We start from the raw sequence: 18,634 nt of genomic DNA, 5'->3' as shown, positions 1-18,634 counted from the left end.
TTTCTGGAGCCAACAGGTATGTTTGTAACATTTGAGTGTGTGGACAGGCCCCGCCCCTTTTCGATTTGTATTACAGTAAACCCTTGTTTTTCGCGGGGGTTACATTCCAAAAAGAACCCGTGATAGGCAAAATCCATGAAGTAGAAACTTTAATTTTTTTTACAATTATTATTCAATTAAATACTATATTATACATTGAAAAGAAAGAACAAACCATTTTACAGGCTCAAGCATTTGTTTCACTAATAAAAGTACTTTAGAAACGTATTTTTTAACAAATAACTTCTGTACTGTCAAATAATAATTTTAATCATCATTTTAATCATCATTTCTTCTTTTGAAACCCGCGGAGCAGCTGTGTTTGTTCGGGAGAAGAACATAGTGATAAGCAGTTGTTGTCGCTCTTTTTTATTCTTTGCAAAAAGATCCTTATACGCCGACATGCCACCATCAAGAGATTTTGCACGAACGTTATGTAAATTTGGCAAGCTCTTTTACGTACATGCACATATTAAACTGCAACGTTATTGACGCACAGGTAGAGAAGAAGCGGAGTGACTTTTTAGCCAATCAGATTACTGTCACAATGCACGATGCAAATCCGTGAAGTAGCGAAACCGTGAAAAGTAAACAGTGTTATAGCGAGGGATCACTGTACTTGTAAACCTGACTGTAATGATTATAAACATCCAGCAAATTATGCTTATGCTGTTTCAGGGTTTTACCCCCCACTTCTTTATTTCACCCGCCTACCCCCCCACTCTCTTCTTCCTCCTTTTCTTTTCCGTCCGGTCCAACACAAAAATTGCTACAAATATAAGTAAGATGAAAAAAGTTTACCCTAAATTACAAAAGGGGTTAATTCAAATATACACCTAGTGTGTCAGAAGATTCATAACCCCCATTGTAACAGTAAAATATGTCCAAAATAAGAGGCTCAGCTCTCAAATGTATGCTCAGCTGTTAGACAGGACAAGTTAGAAAAAGAAGAAAAACAGGAAACGGATGACTTCTTGGGGGGGAGGTTCCTCTCCTTAAGCATGTTGTGCCGTTTCTCATGTCATTCGTTTTTGAAAAAAAAGACAGATTCAAAAGAAAGACGTTCTGCCACTGCACAATTCTGTTTGCAGCCACCAAAAATGCAGAAGTAAAAACAAAACTTGTGGGCGAGCCTGTTTCAGGTTCAAGGTATTCGCAGCTGTTGCTAAAAACATGCAAAGCCAGTGAACAGGACCAACTGAAAGTTGCTTGTGAAACCCTAAATCAAGCAAGCAGCATATCCTTCCTGAGTAAGGGTTACACACCCGAGATAGGCTGTGAGAAAAAGGCGTCTGTTGTGGTTTAGCCTCAGCAGTGTGGTTGCAGGTGTTTTATAACTACTTTTGCTAGATTTTTTATTTTGTGAGTATATTTTTAATTTTTTTATTTAACCTTTATTTACCCAGGAATTGTCCCATTGAGATTAAGAATCTCTTTTTCAAGGGTGTCCTTAGGAGGGCCTTGAGGCCTTCTTGTTTTTTTTTCCTGGGGTGTGTTCAGTCAGTCATATTCTGCACTAAGGTTTTGCCTAAAAACAAAACGGAAATTAGAGGAATAAGCTGTTACAGTACAATTTAATACTCTAAAAGATGCATTTTGGTGAAGAGAACTGCAGATTGTCTTCCATGAGGACATGAAAACATTTGGGGTTGCGATGTCAACCGCTAACAGACGCTGGGGTTGGGAAGCTGCAGATTTCTGTGCAAGCCCCTGCATGTTATTGTTGAACCGGTTCTAGCTGTGGCAACTGCAATGCATTATTGTTGAATCTCACTTCATCTGAAGTGAAATCCAACCTTATATCTACCTATTAAAAAAAAAAAAGGAAAAAAAGTAATGGGTCTAGCATAGTAGAACCAGCATTTGCTCTTGCCAGGCAGATGAAATACCAGTGCACGCACTCCTAATTCTGTGCTGTGTGGGTACAGTATTGCTCAGAAATCTGACTGTAGAGCTGGGCCTGCATCTTACATGAACAACACCAAGGCAGAATGTAGGTCACACGTGCTGGAAATAGAGAAAGTGGATCTGAAGGAAAGAGGAAAGACCCTCATTATGGACATGTATATTATAACTGTGTAGGATTATACGTTTTACTGTGAACCTCATGAGTCGGCCACAAATTTTTATATATATTTTTCTTAACAGACCCAGACATTTTATACTTGCAATGTCGATATTGTTGTTGTTGAGTAGGCTTAAATACGCTACAGCTTATGCCTGTCTCCTGTTCAAACGTGGTTATTGTTCTTAAGCTCTGTCAGCAATCGTATACATTTATCTATTGATGTTTATATATGTTCTAGTGTGAAAAAAATTAGCTAAATAAAAATGTCAAATGTGGGAGAACTTGCAAATTCCTTTTTTGCTTTGCTGTAAAACGGCACCTGAAAAAACTCTGAGTTAAACTCAGTATTGAATAAATACTCAGAATTTCAAATATCGAGGATGAATATTTGCGATATCTGAGATCCCTGATTGGCAATCTTTATAAATCTAGTAGAGTGTAGTAATAATAGGCTTCAGGCAATGGAATGATTGCTCTGAAATGCAGAAAAATGTTTGATTTTAAGGACATAAACTAAACAAACTGTATGCGCTACTTTCAACAGATGTAAATACGTCTTCAGAGTAAAGATATTTGTCTACTAGTGGATGCATCAGAATTTGTCCAGACCATTTCAGTTGTTGCCTCACAAATATACGTTTTTTTCAAATCGTGGGTTTTTATCTGATCTTGATCCATCACGGTTTTAATGTCGAAATACTCAGAAATACAGTTTCAATCCTAAATTCTTTTACATATGTCCTCCATTCTGAGAAAAATGCTACAAGAGCCTGTTTAAAAACACAAAAAACACAATTTTCATTAAATTGTGTCTTTGTCTAGATATGTTAAAATTAGAATTTTGCAATTGTCTTTGCTATTGGGTGTTTGGTCACGTTAAAAATAAGAATATCATGGAAAAGTATTTTTATTTCCATAAGATCTATTAAAAAAAATAACTTTCATAGAAAATACGTTTAGGGGCCACTGTTTAATTGATTTCAAGCATTTATTTACCTTTTTTTTTTTTTTTTTTTTTTTTTTACATAAATTGGGGTTCCAGCTCATAAAACCCATGAAAACAGAATTTCAAAAAACTAGTGATAAAATAAACTTAAAAAATCTGTCTGGGGAAAAGAACTTTAGTCAACACTACATCTGGGTTCGTGTGAGGTGTTGCATAATATAAAATATTAAATGCTGAACCTGAACTTCTAAATGAAAATCTTGTAAGCAGCAGAATAAAACAGTTTTTCTTTTCAGAAGTACCAACCACTGTGGTTTTGATCACAGATACAAACACATTTTGCTTAAGGCTCTAAAGTAAAAAAAAACACAGGTTGTTACTACAGCTTCTAACTTAACGTAGTCAATCACAATCAAGAAATTGTAGTTCTTTGAAAGTGTGGGGGGTTTATGACAGGAGCCTGCAGGCCAGTAGAAATTATAACACCAGCTGCTGGAGCCCATCTTCGGCCACAAGTAGCCGGGATAGATAGGCTCCAGCAGCCCCGGAACAAACGGATTAGAAGATGAATGAATGAATGAACTTGGGTTTTGTCATTGAATTAATGACTTGGATGTGTGCGTGACGTTTCACACACAAAGCAGAAAATGTCTTACTACAAGTACAAAGCATTTTTACAGACACACAAATTTCTTTTTACAGTTACACAACTTTTTTACAGATGGGTCATTTTTTTCTACAGATACAAAATCAATTTATAGACACAAATCTCTTACAAGTACAAACCTTTTACAGACGGACAATACCTTAGCAACAAATCATATCCTTTGCTTGCCTCAGGCTATAGTCATCTGGAAAGTCCTGAAATGTGTTTTTTGTCGTTTGCATTTTCAAAATGATCTTTTTGTAGCCCTTGAACCCCCATCTTACCCCACCCTAACTGTCCATCATTCCCACACAGTCCTGTTCCTTCCTCCGTCACTGCAGTTCTCTCTGATTGCTATCAAGTAAGCATGTCTGTCCATGTATGCCGCACAGTGGACACGCCGTTGTGTAAGTGATTGATAGCCATGAGGTTTCCTTGTTGTTGACTTTGCCAACAGAAAGATGTGTAAATGTTGGGTTGGTTTTTTTTTCGGGGGTTATTTTCCAGGTGCACATTTTTTCACACGGTGACATTTAGCCTAATTCCGCTGTAGGCGCGTTTATACCGACGCACAGCAGGCTGCCGCCTGACACCAACACCATCTGCTAGCTGTGAGGCTTCCCGGAGGAATGTTTGTGCAGATGTGTGCGCTTGCTTCACTTTCCCCGCTCCCGTGCTGTTTCTGCTCCCTCTGTCCTCCTGCTGGTTCCATCCTGCTTGACCCCGGCGAACAGGAGGATCGGGACGTCTGGAGGGTGGGGGTCGGTTAAGGGTGGGAGAGACCCCAGTCACCGCTGCAGCTCTCTTTAGAAGTCTAGAGCTCCAGAAATGGGAGGCTTTAATTAGGACTACACAAGGCTTAACACTGTCCTGTGTCCTGCTACTCTCTCTGATGAGAAGAGTCCTCCTCCATTAGGAGGGCAAAACTCATGATTACACCAGGCTCAGAGGACTGTGAGGCAATTTAATGCTTCATTTATTCACCTTTGTCACTATGTTTCACAGTCAGCTGTACGTTTGTTGTAAAGAAGGATCAAAATCAACAGGAAAAAAAAATCCAGTTTGATGGTAATAGTAAAATCTCTGATTTTATTTATTTTAATTCGATTTCCGATCCCCCTCCCCCCCACTTAAGGAAAGCAATAAGTACAAACGGCAGACAACTTAAGTTAAATTTTGCTTTTATTTAATCAAACGCAAGACAATTGTAACCCCCATTTCTGGGATGAATAGTAAATAAATGATGAACACACTCTTGGAATCAAAGTCCCAGCTGTGTTTAAAGTGACACTTTGTAGTCTAGACTAAAAGGAGACGAACATTCACCTTGAGAGTAGTACCATTTTCTAAAGGATTAACAACACAGCTCATATCTGGGGTCTAAGGTTTAAGTTAAATTAAGAAACCCCGTCTTCTCCACGGTAGATATGGGTAACATGTCTTTGGTACCTCAACAGTTCTGCTATCGGTACTGGAGAAGTCGCATTTTTTTGTGTCCGACAATATATAAACTAGAGAGTGAGTGAGAGCGTGCACATGTGTTGGGGGTCCGCGTTCATGTTTGGTGTTATGGAGTGAAGGAGAACAGTAATAAAAGGTTTCCCCAGGTTTGTTGTACTGCTGCCTTTGACTGTGATGGGCTTTAGGCAAATGTTGCAGTGTGGGAGGGGGTCTCTTGCTCCACGTCTGTGGCAGTAAACCCAGACCAGTTCCAAACAACAGATGATTTTATTCCTTTCTTGGGAACAAACTTCCCACTCTCACCTGTAGCCATGCTGTCGCTTGCTGTTTAGTGTGTGCCATGATGTTGTTGTTTGTCGCTTACCATACCGCCGTGTGAAACTAACGCTACGGAAGCTCTGGGGAGCCAAAAATGCGCTATTACACAAAAACTCGATTTAGTTATTTTTTAAATCGCCCGTAACAAAATAATTCGAATTAATTCATTCAATTGATTTTTCGCCCAGGCCTAGTAATAGTGTTATTTGAGATTTTTTGATATAAAAATGACCTGTTCAGATCACATCTTTGGGAAATGAAGTTCAGAAACACAAAATGATGGATGTCCTGCATTCACATTAGGCCTGCACCATATTAGGAGAACTTGTGATATTAGTGATCAATGATGCAATGACAATATGAGTTGTGATTCATGAACAAATAGCGAAACAACAAATGCATCACTACCATTTCACTGAATGTTTTATTTAAATGAAAGTCAACATAACTAATAATTATACTCCAACTGACTCTCGTCTATAGGAGGGAGGTGTCTAACACAAAAGGGCTCCATCTGATTGGTCAACAATGTGAAACGGTCCATCCGATTGGTCAAATGCGTAAAGGACTCCGTTTAATTGGTTAAAATACTTCAAGCGGATTGATTTTATGCTGTCTTTTGCCAAATGCGTATCACACCAGCTAGTATCGCCATGACGATATATTTGTGATTTGCTGTGCAAGCCTAATTGATATAAGTGCTCATGGTGTCTAAAAACATTCAAGGGACTTCAGTGATTCAAATTCCATTGCAAGTATGAGTGTGTCTGTGATTTATGCTTGGTTAAATTTACATAAATGAAAGGAAAAAAAAGAATGAAATATGTTCAAAATAATCAGCTTTTGCTTTTGCTGTCTTGTTGGCCAACCTGCTATACATGATTTACTGATATTTGTGGGATTGGCACACGTTATCAAACTTTCTTAAAAACTCCCCAAAAAGAAATGTATACCGCGGGTTATGCTGCTACAGCTAAAAAAAGCTTGAGCATATTTTTATTTTTGGGTGGAGTTGTAAAATCAATAGAAACAAAGCGGAAACAGTGACGAGATCAAGACGGATGGTAGACAAAAGTAAAAATGTAATTAAGTCAGCAAAAGGACCACAAGCAATAACCTCTCAAAATGAAAGAAAAAATCCAGATAGGTCGAGGAGGAAACAAGCAGACAAAGGAGTTCTGAACAAATTGTAGCCGATGGAAAATCTCCCGAGGCTTTTAAAAAACCACGGCTCACTTAAAAGAAACAGTCCCGGACTGTGATGAGTTTAAGAAAAGTAGTAAAGAGAAGTTTAACAACTTTGTCTTACTTTCAAATTTAAAGCAAACCATGTATTGAAATGCCATTTTTTAAATATTGTATTGTAAATTGCAAAACGCATTTCCAAAATGAAAGATCAAATTGCAAATTGAATTGTCGATTGCAAAATTCATTAGCATTTGAATTATGAATGATCAAAAATGCATGACAATTTAAAAATGCAATTGATTTTGTTTGTTTTGTTTAATGTTTTATTTTTAAAAGTCATATTACTCATTTGCAAATTGAATTGACAACTGAGAATTGCATATTACTGTGGATCATGACTTTAAAAAGAAAACTTCCATTAACGACAGTCTGCTTGATTAAATTGACATAAATAGATGAGAAGATGGTGAAATATGTCCAAAATAAGCAGAATACAGACTTTTTCATCTCTGGTCTGCTGGCAAACATGCTCTGTAAGTTTTACTTGGATTAGTTCCCATTTGCATGTTTAGCAAGTATTATTAGGCTTCCACATAACTTCATAAAAGGGGATTTTAAAAAATGCCCCAAGCAAAAAATACTGACGATGTAAAAAGAAGTCCAGTTAAGAAAGGAAAGAAAGGAGGTCTGAACAAACTGGAATCAATGGAGAATCTCGTTGTGCTTTTAGAAAAGATAAATGTAAACTAGGGCTGCACAATATGAGGAAATCTCACTATTTGTCATAATGGTGATCAATATTGTAATTTCAATAAAACTAACAATAAAGGAACAAATAGCAAAACAACAAAGTACATCATTTTCATTTCACTGCACCAGTTTAATTTAAATAAGAGTCAACATAACTTAAATTATACTCCAAATGACCTTCGTCTTTATAGGAGGCGAGCATCTAACAACAAAGGCTTCCATCTGATTAGTCAAATGCATAAAGGGGATTTATTTGATTTTTTTGAAATACTTAAAGCTGCCATAAGATTGTTTTAGCACATTTAAGGTTACCATTTATTGCAATTTTCCCCGACTTTAGCTAATATGCATATTGGACAGCTTGATATTGTGATAATGATAAATTTGTGATTTATTGTGCAGGCCTTAAGGAAATCAACCGAAACCTTTTAAGATAAGAAAGCAGAAAGTTAATGTAAGCTGAAGGGAGGCATGTCCTGGATTATTATGGTAAATGGCATGTTTTTAAATATCGCTTCATTGCCTTAGAATGCACAAAGCGCCTCACCGTCACAGTGTCATTCACCCATTCACACACAAACTGATGGCGGCTCCGCTGCCGAACGCTGGCGCCAACCTACTGTATGTGGGGTTCAATGTCTTGCCCAAAGACACTTTGACACATAGGAAATCAAACCTGCGATCTGTAGAGAAAAAGAACAACTTGTTCCACAGACAAAACAATTTGGCATTCGATGAGATATGCGGCCAAAACAAGCCATTTTAAGGAAAAAAGAAAAGGAAAAACACATCTTATTTACCTGAAATGCTCCAAATCTCTGCTTCACTATTTAATTTTCAATTCAGTTTTTTCTTTTTTTATTTTCCACAAAACAACAAGGAAAGGTGTAGAGAACTGTGGTGAGACCAGCCATGTTGTTCAGCACTGAGGATAAGAACGGAAGCAGAGCTGGAGGTAGCAGAGATGAAGTCTCTTTGGGAGGGACCAGGATGGATAGGATCAGGAATGAGTGCATCAGACAGACAGCTCATGTTAGAGGTTATAGAGATAAAGTCAGAGAGGACAGACTGCGATGGTTTGGACATGTCCAGAGGAGAGACAATGAAGCTATTGGGAGAGGGATGCTGTGTCTGGAGGTCTAGAGGACGACCATGGAGGAGATTTATGGATGCAGTGAACGAAGACATGAAGGTAGCTGATGTAGAGGATGCAGAAGACGGAGTCAGATGGAGGAAGCTGATTTGCTTTAGTGACGCCTGAAGGGAAAAGCCAAAAGAAAAAGAAGAAGAAAAACCAAAGGTTCCTTAAATGAGGGAAATGAAAATGGAAAAGAAAGAAGAAAACTAGTTTTTCTGCCTCCTTTACATTTTTTAGATGAAACAAAAACAAATTTGAACCTAAAATATTTGTATATATTTCTGTAAGATAGCATTTATGTATCTTTGTTGTTTTCATCAGTATGTATTTAGAATAACCCAGTTATTGTCAGTTTTGTGTTTTATTATAAAGTTTGGGAACCTGGAATTAAGCAACATGGTTATTTTTTGAAGGTGGTTTCTGTCATGTTCAACATCGTAGCTCCACCCGGGCCAATCCTACAGTCTCCACCCGGGCCAGATATGTCCATGTCAACATCAAACAAACACCCAACTCAACTCATTGATTACTGAAAAAACTTACACCTGCATCTTTGTTTGGTCTGATTCCACTCCAGCTCCAGAAACCAAGCCAAAGACACAACTGGTATGGACTGATATTGAATTAAGAATATTTTATGTTGAATGCTGGCTATTGGTTATAATTTGAATTTCATGAGCATTTTGATGTGTTTGACATGTTAAGTTTTGAAATGTTAAATTGAAATTCGGATTTATGTCTTTTAAGGTTTTCAACCTATCATGTTCATCTAAAATCAGAGAGCTACCTACCAAAATAAACACAAGGTCAAAGCAAAGTAGATGTGTGATTGAGTCGTTTCCATGTCCTTTGGAAAACATGGTCTATTGAGTCAGACAGGAGCTGGGGGAGACCAAAAGACTTGACAGTTTCTTTTACCTTTTGGTCAGCTGCTAAATCAAATAGTCCTGGTTTGCTGAAGCGGCACATATAAAAAAAAAAGACATGTGACAGTGGGAAGTGGTGCTTTTGTTTCTATGTTGGTCAGAGCTCAAAAACAGGAATTGTTTAGAGGATTTGCTCGTGTTTGCAGCTTAACGCCAAATCAAGCCGAGTCCAGAGAATCAACCTGGACTGAAGATGTGATCATGAGAAAAAAATGTGTGGCTTAAACAGGATTGCCTCATTTATCGTTCCACAAATGACCTGTGACGGTTGAAATCCACCAAGTAGGATTATTGATGTTTTTCTGAGACAGACACAAACATTTTCACACTTTTCTCTCTTGCTTACACTCTTTAAGGATGAAAACCAAGCTCTAATAGTGATAAAAGATTTATATACTTCTCGCGAACTGAACACATAAGGTCTTCAGCCAATCAGGACGCAGAAGACTGTTTAAAAGGGAAAAAAAGCATACAAAACGGTCATTGTATCCACTATACAGCGAGATTGCGAAAGGTGAACTGCGATATACTGAGGGGAAACTGGACTTTCTTGTTGGTTTGTCTCAAACTGTTGAGATGTTTTTTTCAAAGCCTCAGACTTTCATGTCACCGCTCATGAAGTCCGCTTTTTGTTTTTAGGGTCCTGTTAAAATCCCGGCAGCTGCATGGAGGGGAAGCATTAGAATTCCAGGTAAGTGTTTTAGTGCTTCTGCTGAAGTCCACATGTTTTCTGGTCTTTTGGGAAGTTTAACTGTGACCTTTGCTTACAGGCCCTCCAGCAGGCTGTGGGGCTTTGTGCTGGTGGGCCAGCTCAGCAGGAGCCTGTTTGAATGAGAGTTGATGAGGTTCAGCATGAGGCAGTGGAGGAAGCTGGTGCTGGCGGCCATACTGGCCTGGGCCCTCCTTTTCCTTGGCCTTCTCTCCTACTTTCTGGACAACCGTGTGGAGGAGCCTCTGACTCCTGCCGGCTCCTTGGTTTCCCAGCATTCAGACACTCGGCGGCTCACCTCCATACAGTCCTCCCAGCAGCAGCAGCAGCCCGTCCCGGGTCTCCGATCTGAGCAGGGTCTGAACTCAATCAGAACTTCTCATGGAAACCAGCCGGAAGCAGGAGTTTTGTCCAGCTCTGAAACCCCAGGGAACATGGTGAACCACATTCCAAGCAGTTCTCCCTATCAAACTTATGGAAGCCAGGAAGCAAACCATCAGAATGATTTGGACCCGCAGAGTCTGGCTGCCTGGTCCTCCTTCGGTACACAAAACGTAGATTCAAACTTCAATATTGCATCACAGCATCGTGAGAGAGCATCTCAAAGCATCTTCAGCAACAACGTTGAAGATGAAGAGCTGCCAAACGAAATAAGTCCTTTAGTTGAGAGGAGGGCCGATGCAGACAATGTGGTGCAGCACATGTGGAGGGGCACCGTGTCCTCTGGCATGCTGAGTCCTCGACTGAAGCGAGCCATGAATGACTACATAAACGCCAACAAACACCACGTTTCCTACCAAAGGCACCGCAAGGTCGCTCGCAGCGCAAAGGAGCTGCTGTGCCAAATGAAAAACCAGTCCCAGCTGAGGACGGTGGACGGGTCCGAACAGCCTTTCTCCTCGCTTGGCTGGGCTGATTTTGTGCCATTGGTCCCCCTTCAACGTTGGAACAAACAGCGGGGGGGGCGCAGCTTCAGGACCTGCGCGGTGGTCAGCTCCGCTGGTGCCATCCTGCACTCAGGCCTGGGCAAAGAGATTGGTGAGTGGTCACAATCACTTTTTATTTTCAGGTATTTTTGTCATCTGTCTTTAAAAAGAAAAAGAAAAATCAGTTTCCGTTTCTGTTTTTCTAAAATAATCTTGACAAAACAGATGAAAGTCTATTTTAAATACTTTTACATAATTTTGTCAATAATTCCTTATTCTATTGCAGTCTACCACAAGTAAACAGTCCAACTTAACTAACTACATTTGCCTCAATGCCTCACTTGAGTGAGCATTTGGTGCATATAAGGTGAACCACAAATTTGTGTTTGTATCTCGCAAAATTCATACACAGTTGCGTAACATTTAAGTAATAATTATGTATAAACTACATTAAATACACATAAACTGTGTAATTTTCAACCAACTCAAAATTTTGAACAGCTTATAAACTGAATTCACGTATACACCCACTATCTGAAAATAGGGGTGTGTATTGTCAAGAGTCTGGCGATTCGATATGTGTCTCGATATTTTACCGGAACACATTTTCTTTCTTTCTTTCTTTCTTTTTTTTTTTTTAAATATGACTTAAAAAAAAAACTCTACCTGAATTTCAATACATCTTCCATTGTAATAAAATTGTCAAATTCTATTAATTCAATGATCACAATGTTAAGCACTGCAACTGTATCTCATACATAAGTTGCTTTTACCCAAACAAATTTGTAGTGCTTTTATTTTGGTAACTTAAAATATAGAAAGGGAACAGTCAACATTGTCTGATTTCCACAACAATATATAAAAATATATATTTTAGTATAAGAAAAAAATGAATGTGCCCCAACCAATACGCTTCTGAAGTATGATTGAGGGAATAAAGTGCTGTTTATTTCCAATATTGCTAACTGTAGCTTCTCCAGTACTTTCAAATGGAGCGTGAAACAGGAGCCTGAATGGTACTTCAAAGATAAAGGAGGAAACAAAAAACACTAATTCTAAAACAATCACACAAACAATAAAGTGTGATGATGATGCAGCAGCATGACAGAATGAAGGAAAGTTGCTTTAATGTGGCAAAGATGCTTTGTTTACATATCAGTCTGCACTGCACCGCTGCAGCCACGCTTTCTTAAGTCAACCGGTAAAGGTCATCGCCTTGATGTTGGCTTTTCTTCCGAGCTTTGTACACATCAGTCTGATTGATCAGGTCGCTAAACTAGAATCTTTTGCTGGAAGGTTCTGCAGAACTTTTGCCCGCTTTGCCGATAGCATTGGCCGCTGTGCAGCTGCTGTGCTTCATTCTTATCTGAGCCCTCTAAAAAATACTGGAGTCCGCATTTTTATATGTTGCTGGCAGCAACTTGGTATAGAGTTTCTGTTTGGTATCCATCCCAAGCAAAAACTAAGTAGTTCATGTCTCATAACAACGACAACAAGAGTCAGACGCTGAAGGACGCTCAGAAATAATTAAATAAATGTCGCCCTGACAGCATTTTGAATTGATACGAGTATCGCCAAATGAGTTATCGCCATATATTGCAGAAACGATTTTTTTCTATCACCCCTAACTTAAGCCCTCGACGGACGTTTGTGCACGAATGACGAACGCAAGAAACACTTATGAATTACGTATATCACATATTTATCACGAAAGACTGAAATTTCCTATTCGGACATAGTGACTGTGTGGCATGGCTTTAAAGGGAACGTAGGATTATTGTGAATGTGATCCTTTTATCGTGAAGTATTTGTAAGGATAATGTAAGTTACACGCAATATGATGTACTGCCGTACCGTACTTCTGTCCAACAATGCCCTTTATGAAGCCATTAAAAAGATGCACGGGCTGGCTCCTTACTCTCCACACAGGCAAGTACAACATTTCTTATTGCATATTGAACGAACTCAGTCTTTTGTTTAAAAAATTTTCTGCTGCAGGCCTTCATGCAGGAGGCAAGCACGAGCTTGTCAGATGTCAGCTGTTTGTGGCATTTTCTCTTAAAGCAAAGTGGGTTTTTTTCAGCCTTTTGCCTTTAAATTTTTCAAAGGTCAGTATGAAAAATATCAGCTGATTATCACATACAAAGATAAATATTGCAATTGTCCTATGTAGGATTTCCCCCCATAGCTGAATAATTGATTTATGACAAACAATAAACAAAATATGGCAATAAAAAAAGACGAAACACAAATAGATCAAACCCATTTCAGATATAGTATATAACGTAATATTTGCATTATAAAATAACAAATATGTGAGTAGATGATGCCATCTTTTTTACAATGTTTTTACTCATCATCAAGAATTTACTTTTTGCCAGAAATATACACAGATGAAGTTTTGCTTTGAGAATTTTGTACGTGCTAAAAATAACCCATGATTCGGAGTCGGATTGTACATGTTTTAAGGCTGTAAAACTCATCACCACACACTTTCATTGTACAGAAATGGACATTTTCACACTTTTCTTCTCTTGCTTAAACCCTCAAAGTTCAAACCTTCGTAGAAAAATGAGTTGTTCCGAGAAAAATGATCAGAGAATGAAAACAGAAATGAAACTGAACCCATTCTGTAAAGGAGATACGGCATTGGAGAAGATTGATTGACTAGGTCTACAGCCAATCAGGATACAGAATACAGAGTGCTGTGAAAACAAAAATGCATGCAAAATTGCACTGAAAAAAATCAGCGAAACGGCAAAACCCCGAAAGGTGCCATATGGGGGAGGACCACTGTATGGCTACAATAGCTGCGAACACATTAGCTTTGGAAACAGACATCATGACTTTGATGAGCGCCTCTGTCAGTCATTTAAACCCCAGTGAAGTCTTTCCTGTGGTGTTGATATCCGCTCAGTTCACAATGAATGAATGAATGAATAAAGAGGCGGGTAAAGTGAACAGCTGCAACAGAGAATAGGAGTAACAGAGGGGGCGGCAGCGGTTGATAACAACTGAGGTTGTTAATCTCCCCCTGGGAGAAACGGAGAATATTTTTGGGCAGGGAAACCTCTGGATGTTTACCACCTTCACTCCGCAAAACTGTTGCACTTGCCGGCCTGGATTGGATCAATTTTAACCCTTACGTGTGCCTGGAAAAAGAAGCAAACTACCCAAACGTATTTTATTTAAACTGAAGAGCCGATTTGTCGAGTTCTGGAGCTGTTTATTTGTGTGCTCTTGGCCTGTGCCATTAGAATGAAAACCAAGTTAAATGTTAATGTTTTTTAAATGGCATTAAAATCTTTAGGAGGCCGGTGTTCAGTTGTATGCTAGCACACTTGCCTGGTTCATCTGATCTTTTGGTGTTCATTTGGTGGAATTGTGTTGCTACACTTCAGTGAATGTTAGGGTTTATTAAAACTGGAAAAATCTATCCATCCAGTTCGCTTCATTTGGTCTGGATCGAGTCCTGAACCTTGCAGTTTGACTGTATTCAGACTGACTTCACACTGAGATTTCTGTTCCGGACCAAAGCTTGTAAACAAAACCATGTGACTAAAGATCTATTCAGTCGTTGGCCAGGAATTACAAGTGCGGGGCAAAGCAACTAGAGGCAGAAATGTATATTTTGCTCACCCATTTTGAACGAGTGTATCAACATCAGGTTCAACATCAAGTGTCCTGCGCAGTATCTTAGCTGTAGCACTGCGCTTTTCTGGACTGAGAGGTCTGAGGTCTTTCCAGGTATCTGTTGTAGCCACTCCTCCAGCTTGGGGGTTACTGCCCCGAGTGCTCCAATTACCACAAGCACCACTGTCATCTTCACTTTCCATGCTTTCTCCAGTTCTTCTCTGAGTCCCTGGTATTTCTCCAGTTTCTCATGTTCCTTCTTCCTGATGTTCCCATCGCATCCCATCCCATAGATAGATAGATAGATAGATGGATGGATGGATAGATGGATGGGATATATATAAATATATATATGGGATATATATATATATATATATATATATATATATAGATAGATAGATAGATAGATAGATAGATAGATAGATATAGAAATATATATATATATATATATAGAAATATATATCTAGATATATATATAATAATATACTGCATGTGTGTGAGAGCTTAGTTCATAAAGTGCAGGACTGGTAGTGGAAAACAAGGGTTTGATTCCCAATTACCATAACAATTGTGGGCAAGCGCCTTAATGCCACTTTGCCTATTTAGATCAACCTGAAGAGTTGTGTCTGTGAGCAGTATGGCTTTAAATTTTGAACGTGTGTGTTTAGAGAGCTTCAGCAGCCCCCTGAGAAGTAAGGAAAGTGTGAATGTGGTGACAGATGGCTCAGAAGGAAAAAACAGCACTCCCTCTGGTATTCAGCCAGGCTTCTTTATATCCCATATAGCTCTCTCATATTCTTCTGAGCTGTGATGCGTGACGTGGTCACAGGAGTTCACTAGAGGGTTGTGAACAATGGAAAATCATTTTGGATGACATTTCCCTTAAGTTTGGCACCTGAATACAGTTCCTGGAATGACCGAACAGTAGCATGTTTGAAGCAGACGGATGACACACTTCCAACAGCTTTGAAGTTTCACGTTGTGTCTCGTCTGTGAAAACAAGTTTGCTCATTTCATGAGTTAATCAGTGGACACCTGATTGAAGCTATTTCTATATAGAAGCTTCAGTTGCCAAAAATTTAAATTGTGACTTTTAAATTTTTGGATCCTCATCATTTAGGTTTATTTTGGTTTTGTCATGCAAATGTTTTTTTCTGCTATTTTTTTAAATTAAAACCAGTGTCCTTTTCTTCCCAGTCGACATTGTGAAATGCCTGTTTAGTCAATCTGAGGGTGAAGTTGTTATTCATGACCATCCTTAGTAGAACAGGAGCAGGATATTGACTCAGTGTTTCATCATTGTTCTGCTTCTCCTCAACAATAGCAAGAAAATAGCTTGAAGCCAGCGAATAATGAAAAGAAAGATTAAGAAAGTACAAAATACATCCATTTGTGAGCCTTACTATCACATTATTTATCATAAGATGTCATTCATCTTAGTATGCTGTCCTTGAAAAAAATAGCTGTATTAAACCTGCATTCAATCAAATCAAATCAAAAGTCGGAGAGTTTTGAAATCACAGATCACACAGTTCAGTGCCTAACAGTGCATTGGTGATAGACTGCCACCATGTGGCCACTGGGGGGAACAACATCCCGTTGGCTCCTGACTGAGTCTTTAGGTTTTGATGTGGAATCAATTTGTTTTTGTTAATTTTTTAATTTTGTTAATTTGTTAATTTTTTTTTTTATTTTACAACATCCTAAATAAATATCATTTGAAAGGTTTTGATCTCAGAAAAAAACAGGTGTTAGCTGTGTTCTTAGAACAATTTGAAACTAAATTGTAAAAATGTCAGTCTGAGCTAAAGCAAAAACAAGTACCAATCACATCAACGTTTTACAATGACACAGAAATGAAACCGACCCCTCCATTAGCAATGTTTTCATTGAAATTTAACTTCAAGGTTTCAATGGTTAAGTGGAGCCTCGCCTGGGTTCTTAGAGAATTTTCACATAATTTTGAACTTCTCTTTGCTTTGAGGATTCATACAAATGTATGGTTGTAGTTATGTTGTCTCTACATATTTGATCTTTTTTTTATAAAACATAAAACCTGTTTGGTCCCAGTTTTTGTGATTTTTGCAGTAAAAAACGACTAATTACCACTTAGAATTGAATTTTTTGACAGCTTTCAGGTTATTGAAAACTGATGGATTACCACAAAAAAGATTTTTTCTAAAATAATCAAGCAAATTGGAAAGTAGAAAAAAACTGACAGCCAAGGATTAAGGTGGTACCAAGGGTTTTTAATAAACTGTAAAACCTGTTATGTGAAGCGGATTATTTATAATTTTTCTTATTTTAACAGTACAGTGATACATATGCGTGTAGTAATTTGACAAGTAATTTTATTGAAATTAACTTAAAAATGTAAATTGGCAACAAGCAAACCCTACCAAATCAACAAACTCTTAAGTGCTTTAAGTGTACACCATCAGGCCACACCAACTTCTGCAGCAGTTCATTTTTATAAGCTGAACTCCTGCTTCTCTCCATGTATAGGCGTAGAGGTGCCCCCATTTTTCTCTTTGGAGCTTACTCACAGCTGTTCCAGAGTCCATCTGCCCACAGTTTACGTCTCCTTTAGTTGCTGTGATCGCTCTGGTGCTGTCCCCTGGTCCGCTTTGCAGAGATGTGGCACGGCACTGACACCTGGACTTGACCGTAGAACAGCAGTGCTGTGAGCACAAGTTGCAACGGATGTCTTGTACAAAAGTGGGCCCTTAGGGCTCCTACGCCCACTGCAAGAGCTACTTTCACCACACTGACTTTATTCTGGGGGTGTCAGATTCAAGGCCTCGAGGGCTGGTGTCCTACATGTTGTCCAACCAACCTGCCATTGAAGCTCCTTATTGGCTGAACTCACCTGATCCAGGTAATTAGCAGCAGATAAGGCAGGATTCCTGGAAAACTAGAAGGAGGCCGGCCCTCAAGGCCTGGAGTTTGACCCCTCTGCCTTATACCATCAGCGCCCAGACGAGATAAACATCATGTAACATGTGCGTTCACAGCACCACTATCCTGTTTTTGAGTCCGGTGCCACATCTCTGCAGGCGGATCAAGGCCAGTTGCCGGGGACAACGCCAGAGCAATGACAGCTAATGAACGTTTTTTTTTAGGGCCAGATGGAGTTTGGCACGGCCCAATTACTGTGCTGTGGATTGAGTCTTAGATTAAGGGTTAAGCCACTACATCTGAAGACTCTGAAGATCAGTGCTAAAAATCTTATTTTTGCAGTTTTTCTTTATTTCTACCTCCAGCTGTTAACCCTCTTTTTGAAGAACCCAGAGGTGGAGAAGCCAGAAGGCAAAATCTGGAGTTTACACATTTAGCCATTCCACCACCGATTTGCTTTGTAGGTGTTTTTAAATGCCAAACACTGTTATGAGCTGTAACAACACAATACTTTCTACATAAAAACATGTTTCTGTTTTCTCCAAGCTTTGTGAACATCTGGGCTTGAAAAAACCTTTCTGAACAGGTGTGGGTACATTTTCAAAGAGGAGGACGGAGGGGAGTTAGTGATGGAAGTGCATCACATCCTGATCTTGTGCCATTGGTAGAGCAGCAACACGATGATGGACACTGATAGATCGATCGGCACACCGGCAGAAAAGAATTATAGTGAAAAAGGATCGATGGAACAAGAAGTCATGCAGCTCATGTGTGCAGGAATAATATCTACAGGAAGCAGCTGTTGTTAAGATTTAACTCATATTTGGTGATAGTATTTTGTACGAAGCCTGAAGCGTTTTTCAGTTTTCATTTGAAGTTATAGGACATATTAAAATATTGTCAGCTTTTATCATTTTCCTTTGAAGGTAAAAGTAAAAAAAACTGCCAATGGAAAGAGACGAATTTGTCTTATAATAGATTGAGATGT

The 18,634-nt window shown here is 38.9% G+C and overlaps 1 protein-coding gene across 3 annotated transcripts in view; it reads left to right on the top strand.

The window, feature by feature from the left end:
- Nucleotides 1-18,634, top strand: part of st6gal2a (ST6 beta-galactosamide alpha-2,6-sialyltranferase 2a) — a 62,577-nt gene that overhangs the window by 12,969 nt on the left and 30,974 nt on the right. The window contains exons 1-3 of one of the 3 annotated variants that reach the window (XM_020712813.3): nucleotides 3,099-9,160; nucleotides 10,120-10,171; nucleotides 10,251-11,227. In XM_020712813.3, the coding sequence (XP_020568472.1) occupies nucleotides 10,321-11,227 (907 nt within the window). In that variant the 5' untranslated portion in view covers nucleotides 3,099-9,160; nucleotides 10,120-10,171; nucleotides 10,251-10,320. 3 annotated transcript variants of the gene reach the window in all.

Source organism: Oryzias latipes, chromosome 21, assembly GCF_053564925.1.
Source record: "Oryzias latipes strain Hd-rR chromosome 21, Olatipes_Hd-rR_3.1".
In the NCBI taxonomy this organism is placed as follows: Eukaryota; Metazoa; Chordata; class Actinopteri; order Beloniformes; family Adrianichthyidae; genus Oryzias; species Oryzias latipes.
The sequence above is the reverse complement of the archived record's forward strand: the minus strand, read 5'-3'. Positions and strand labels throughout refer to the sequence as shown.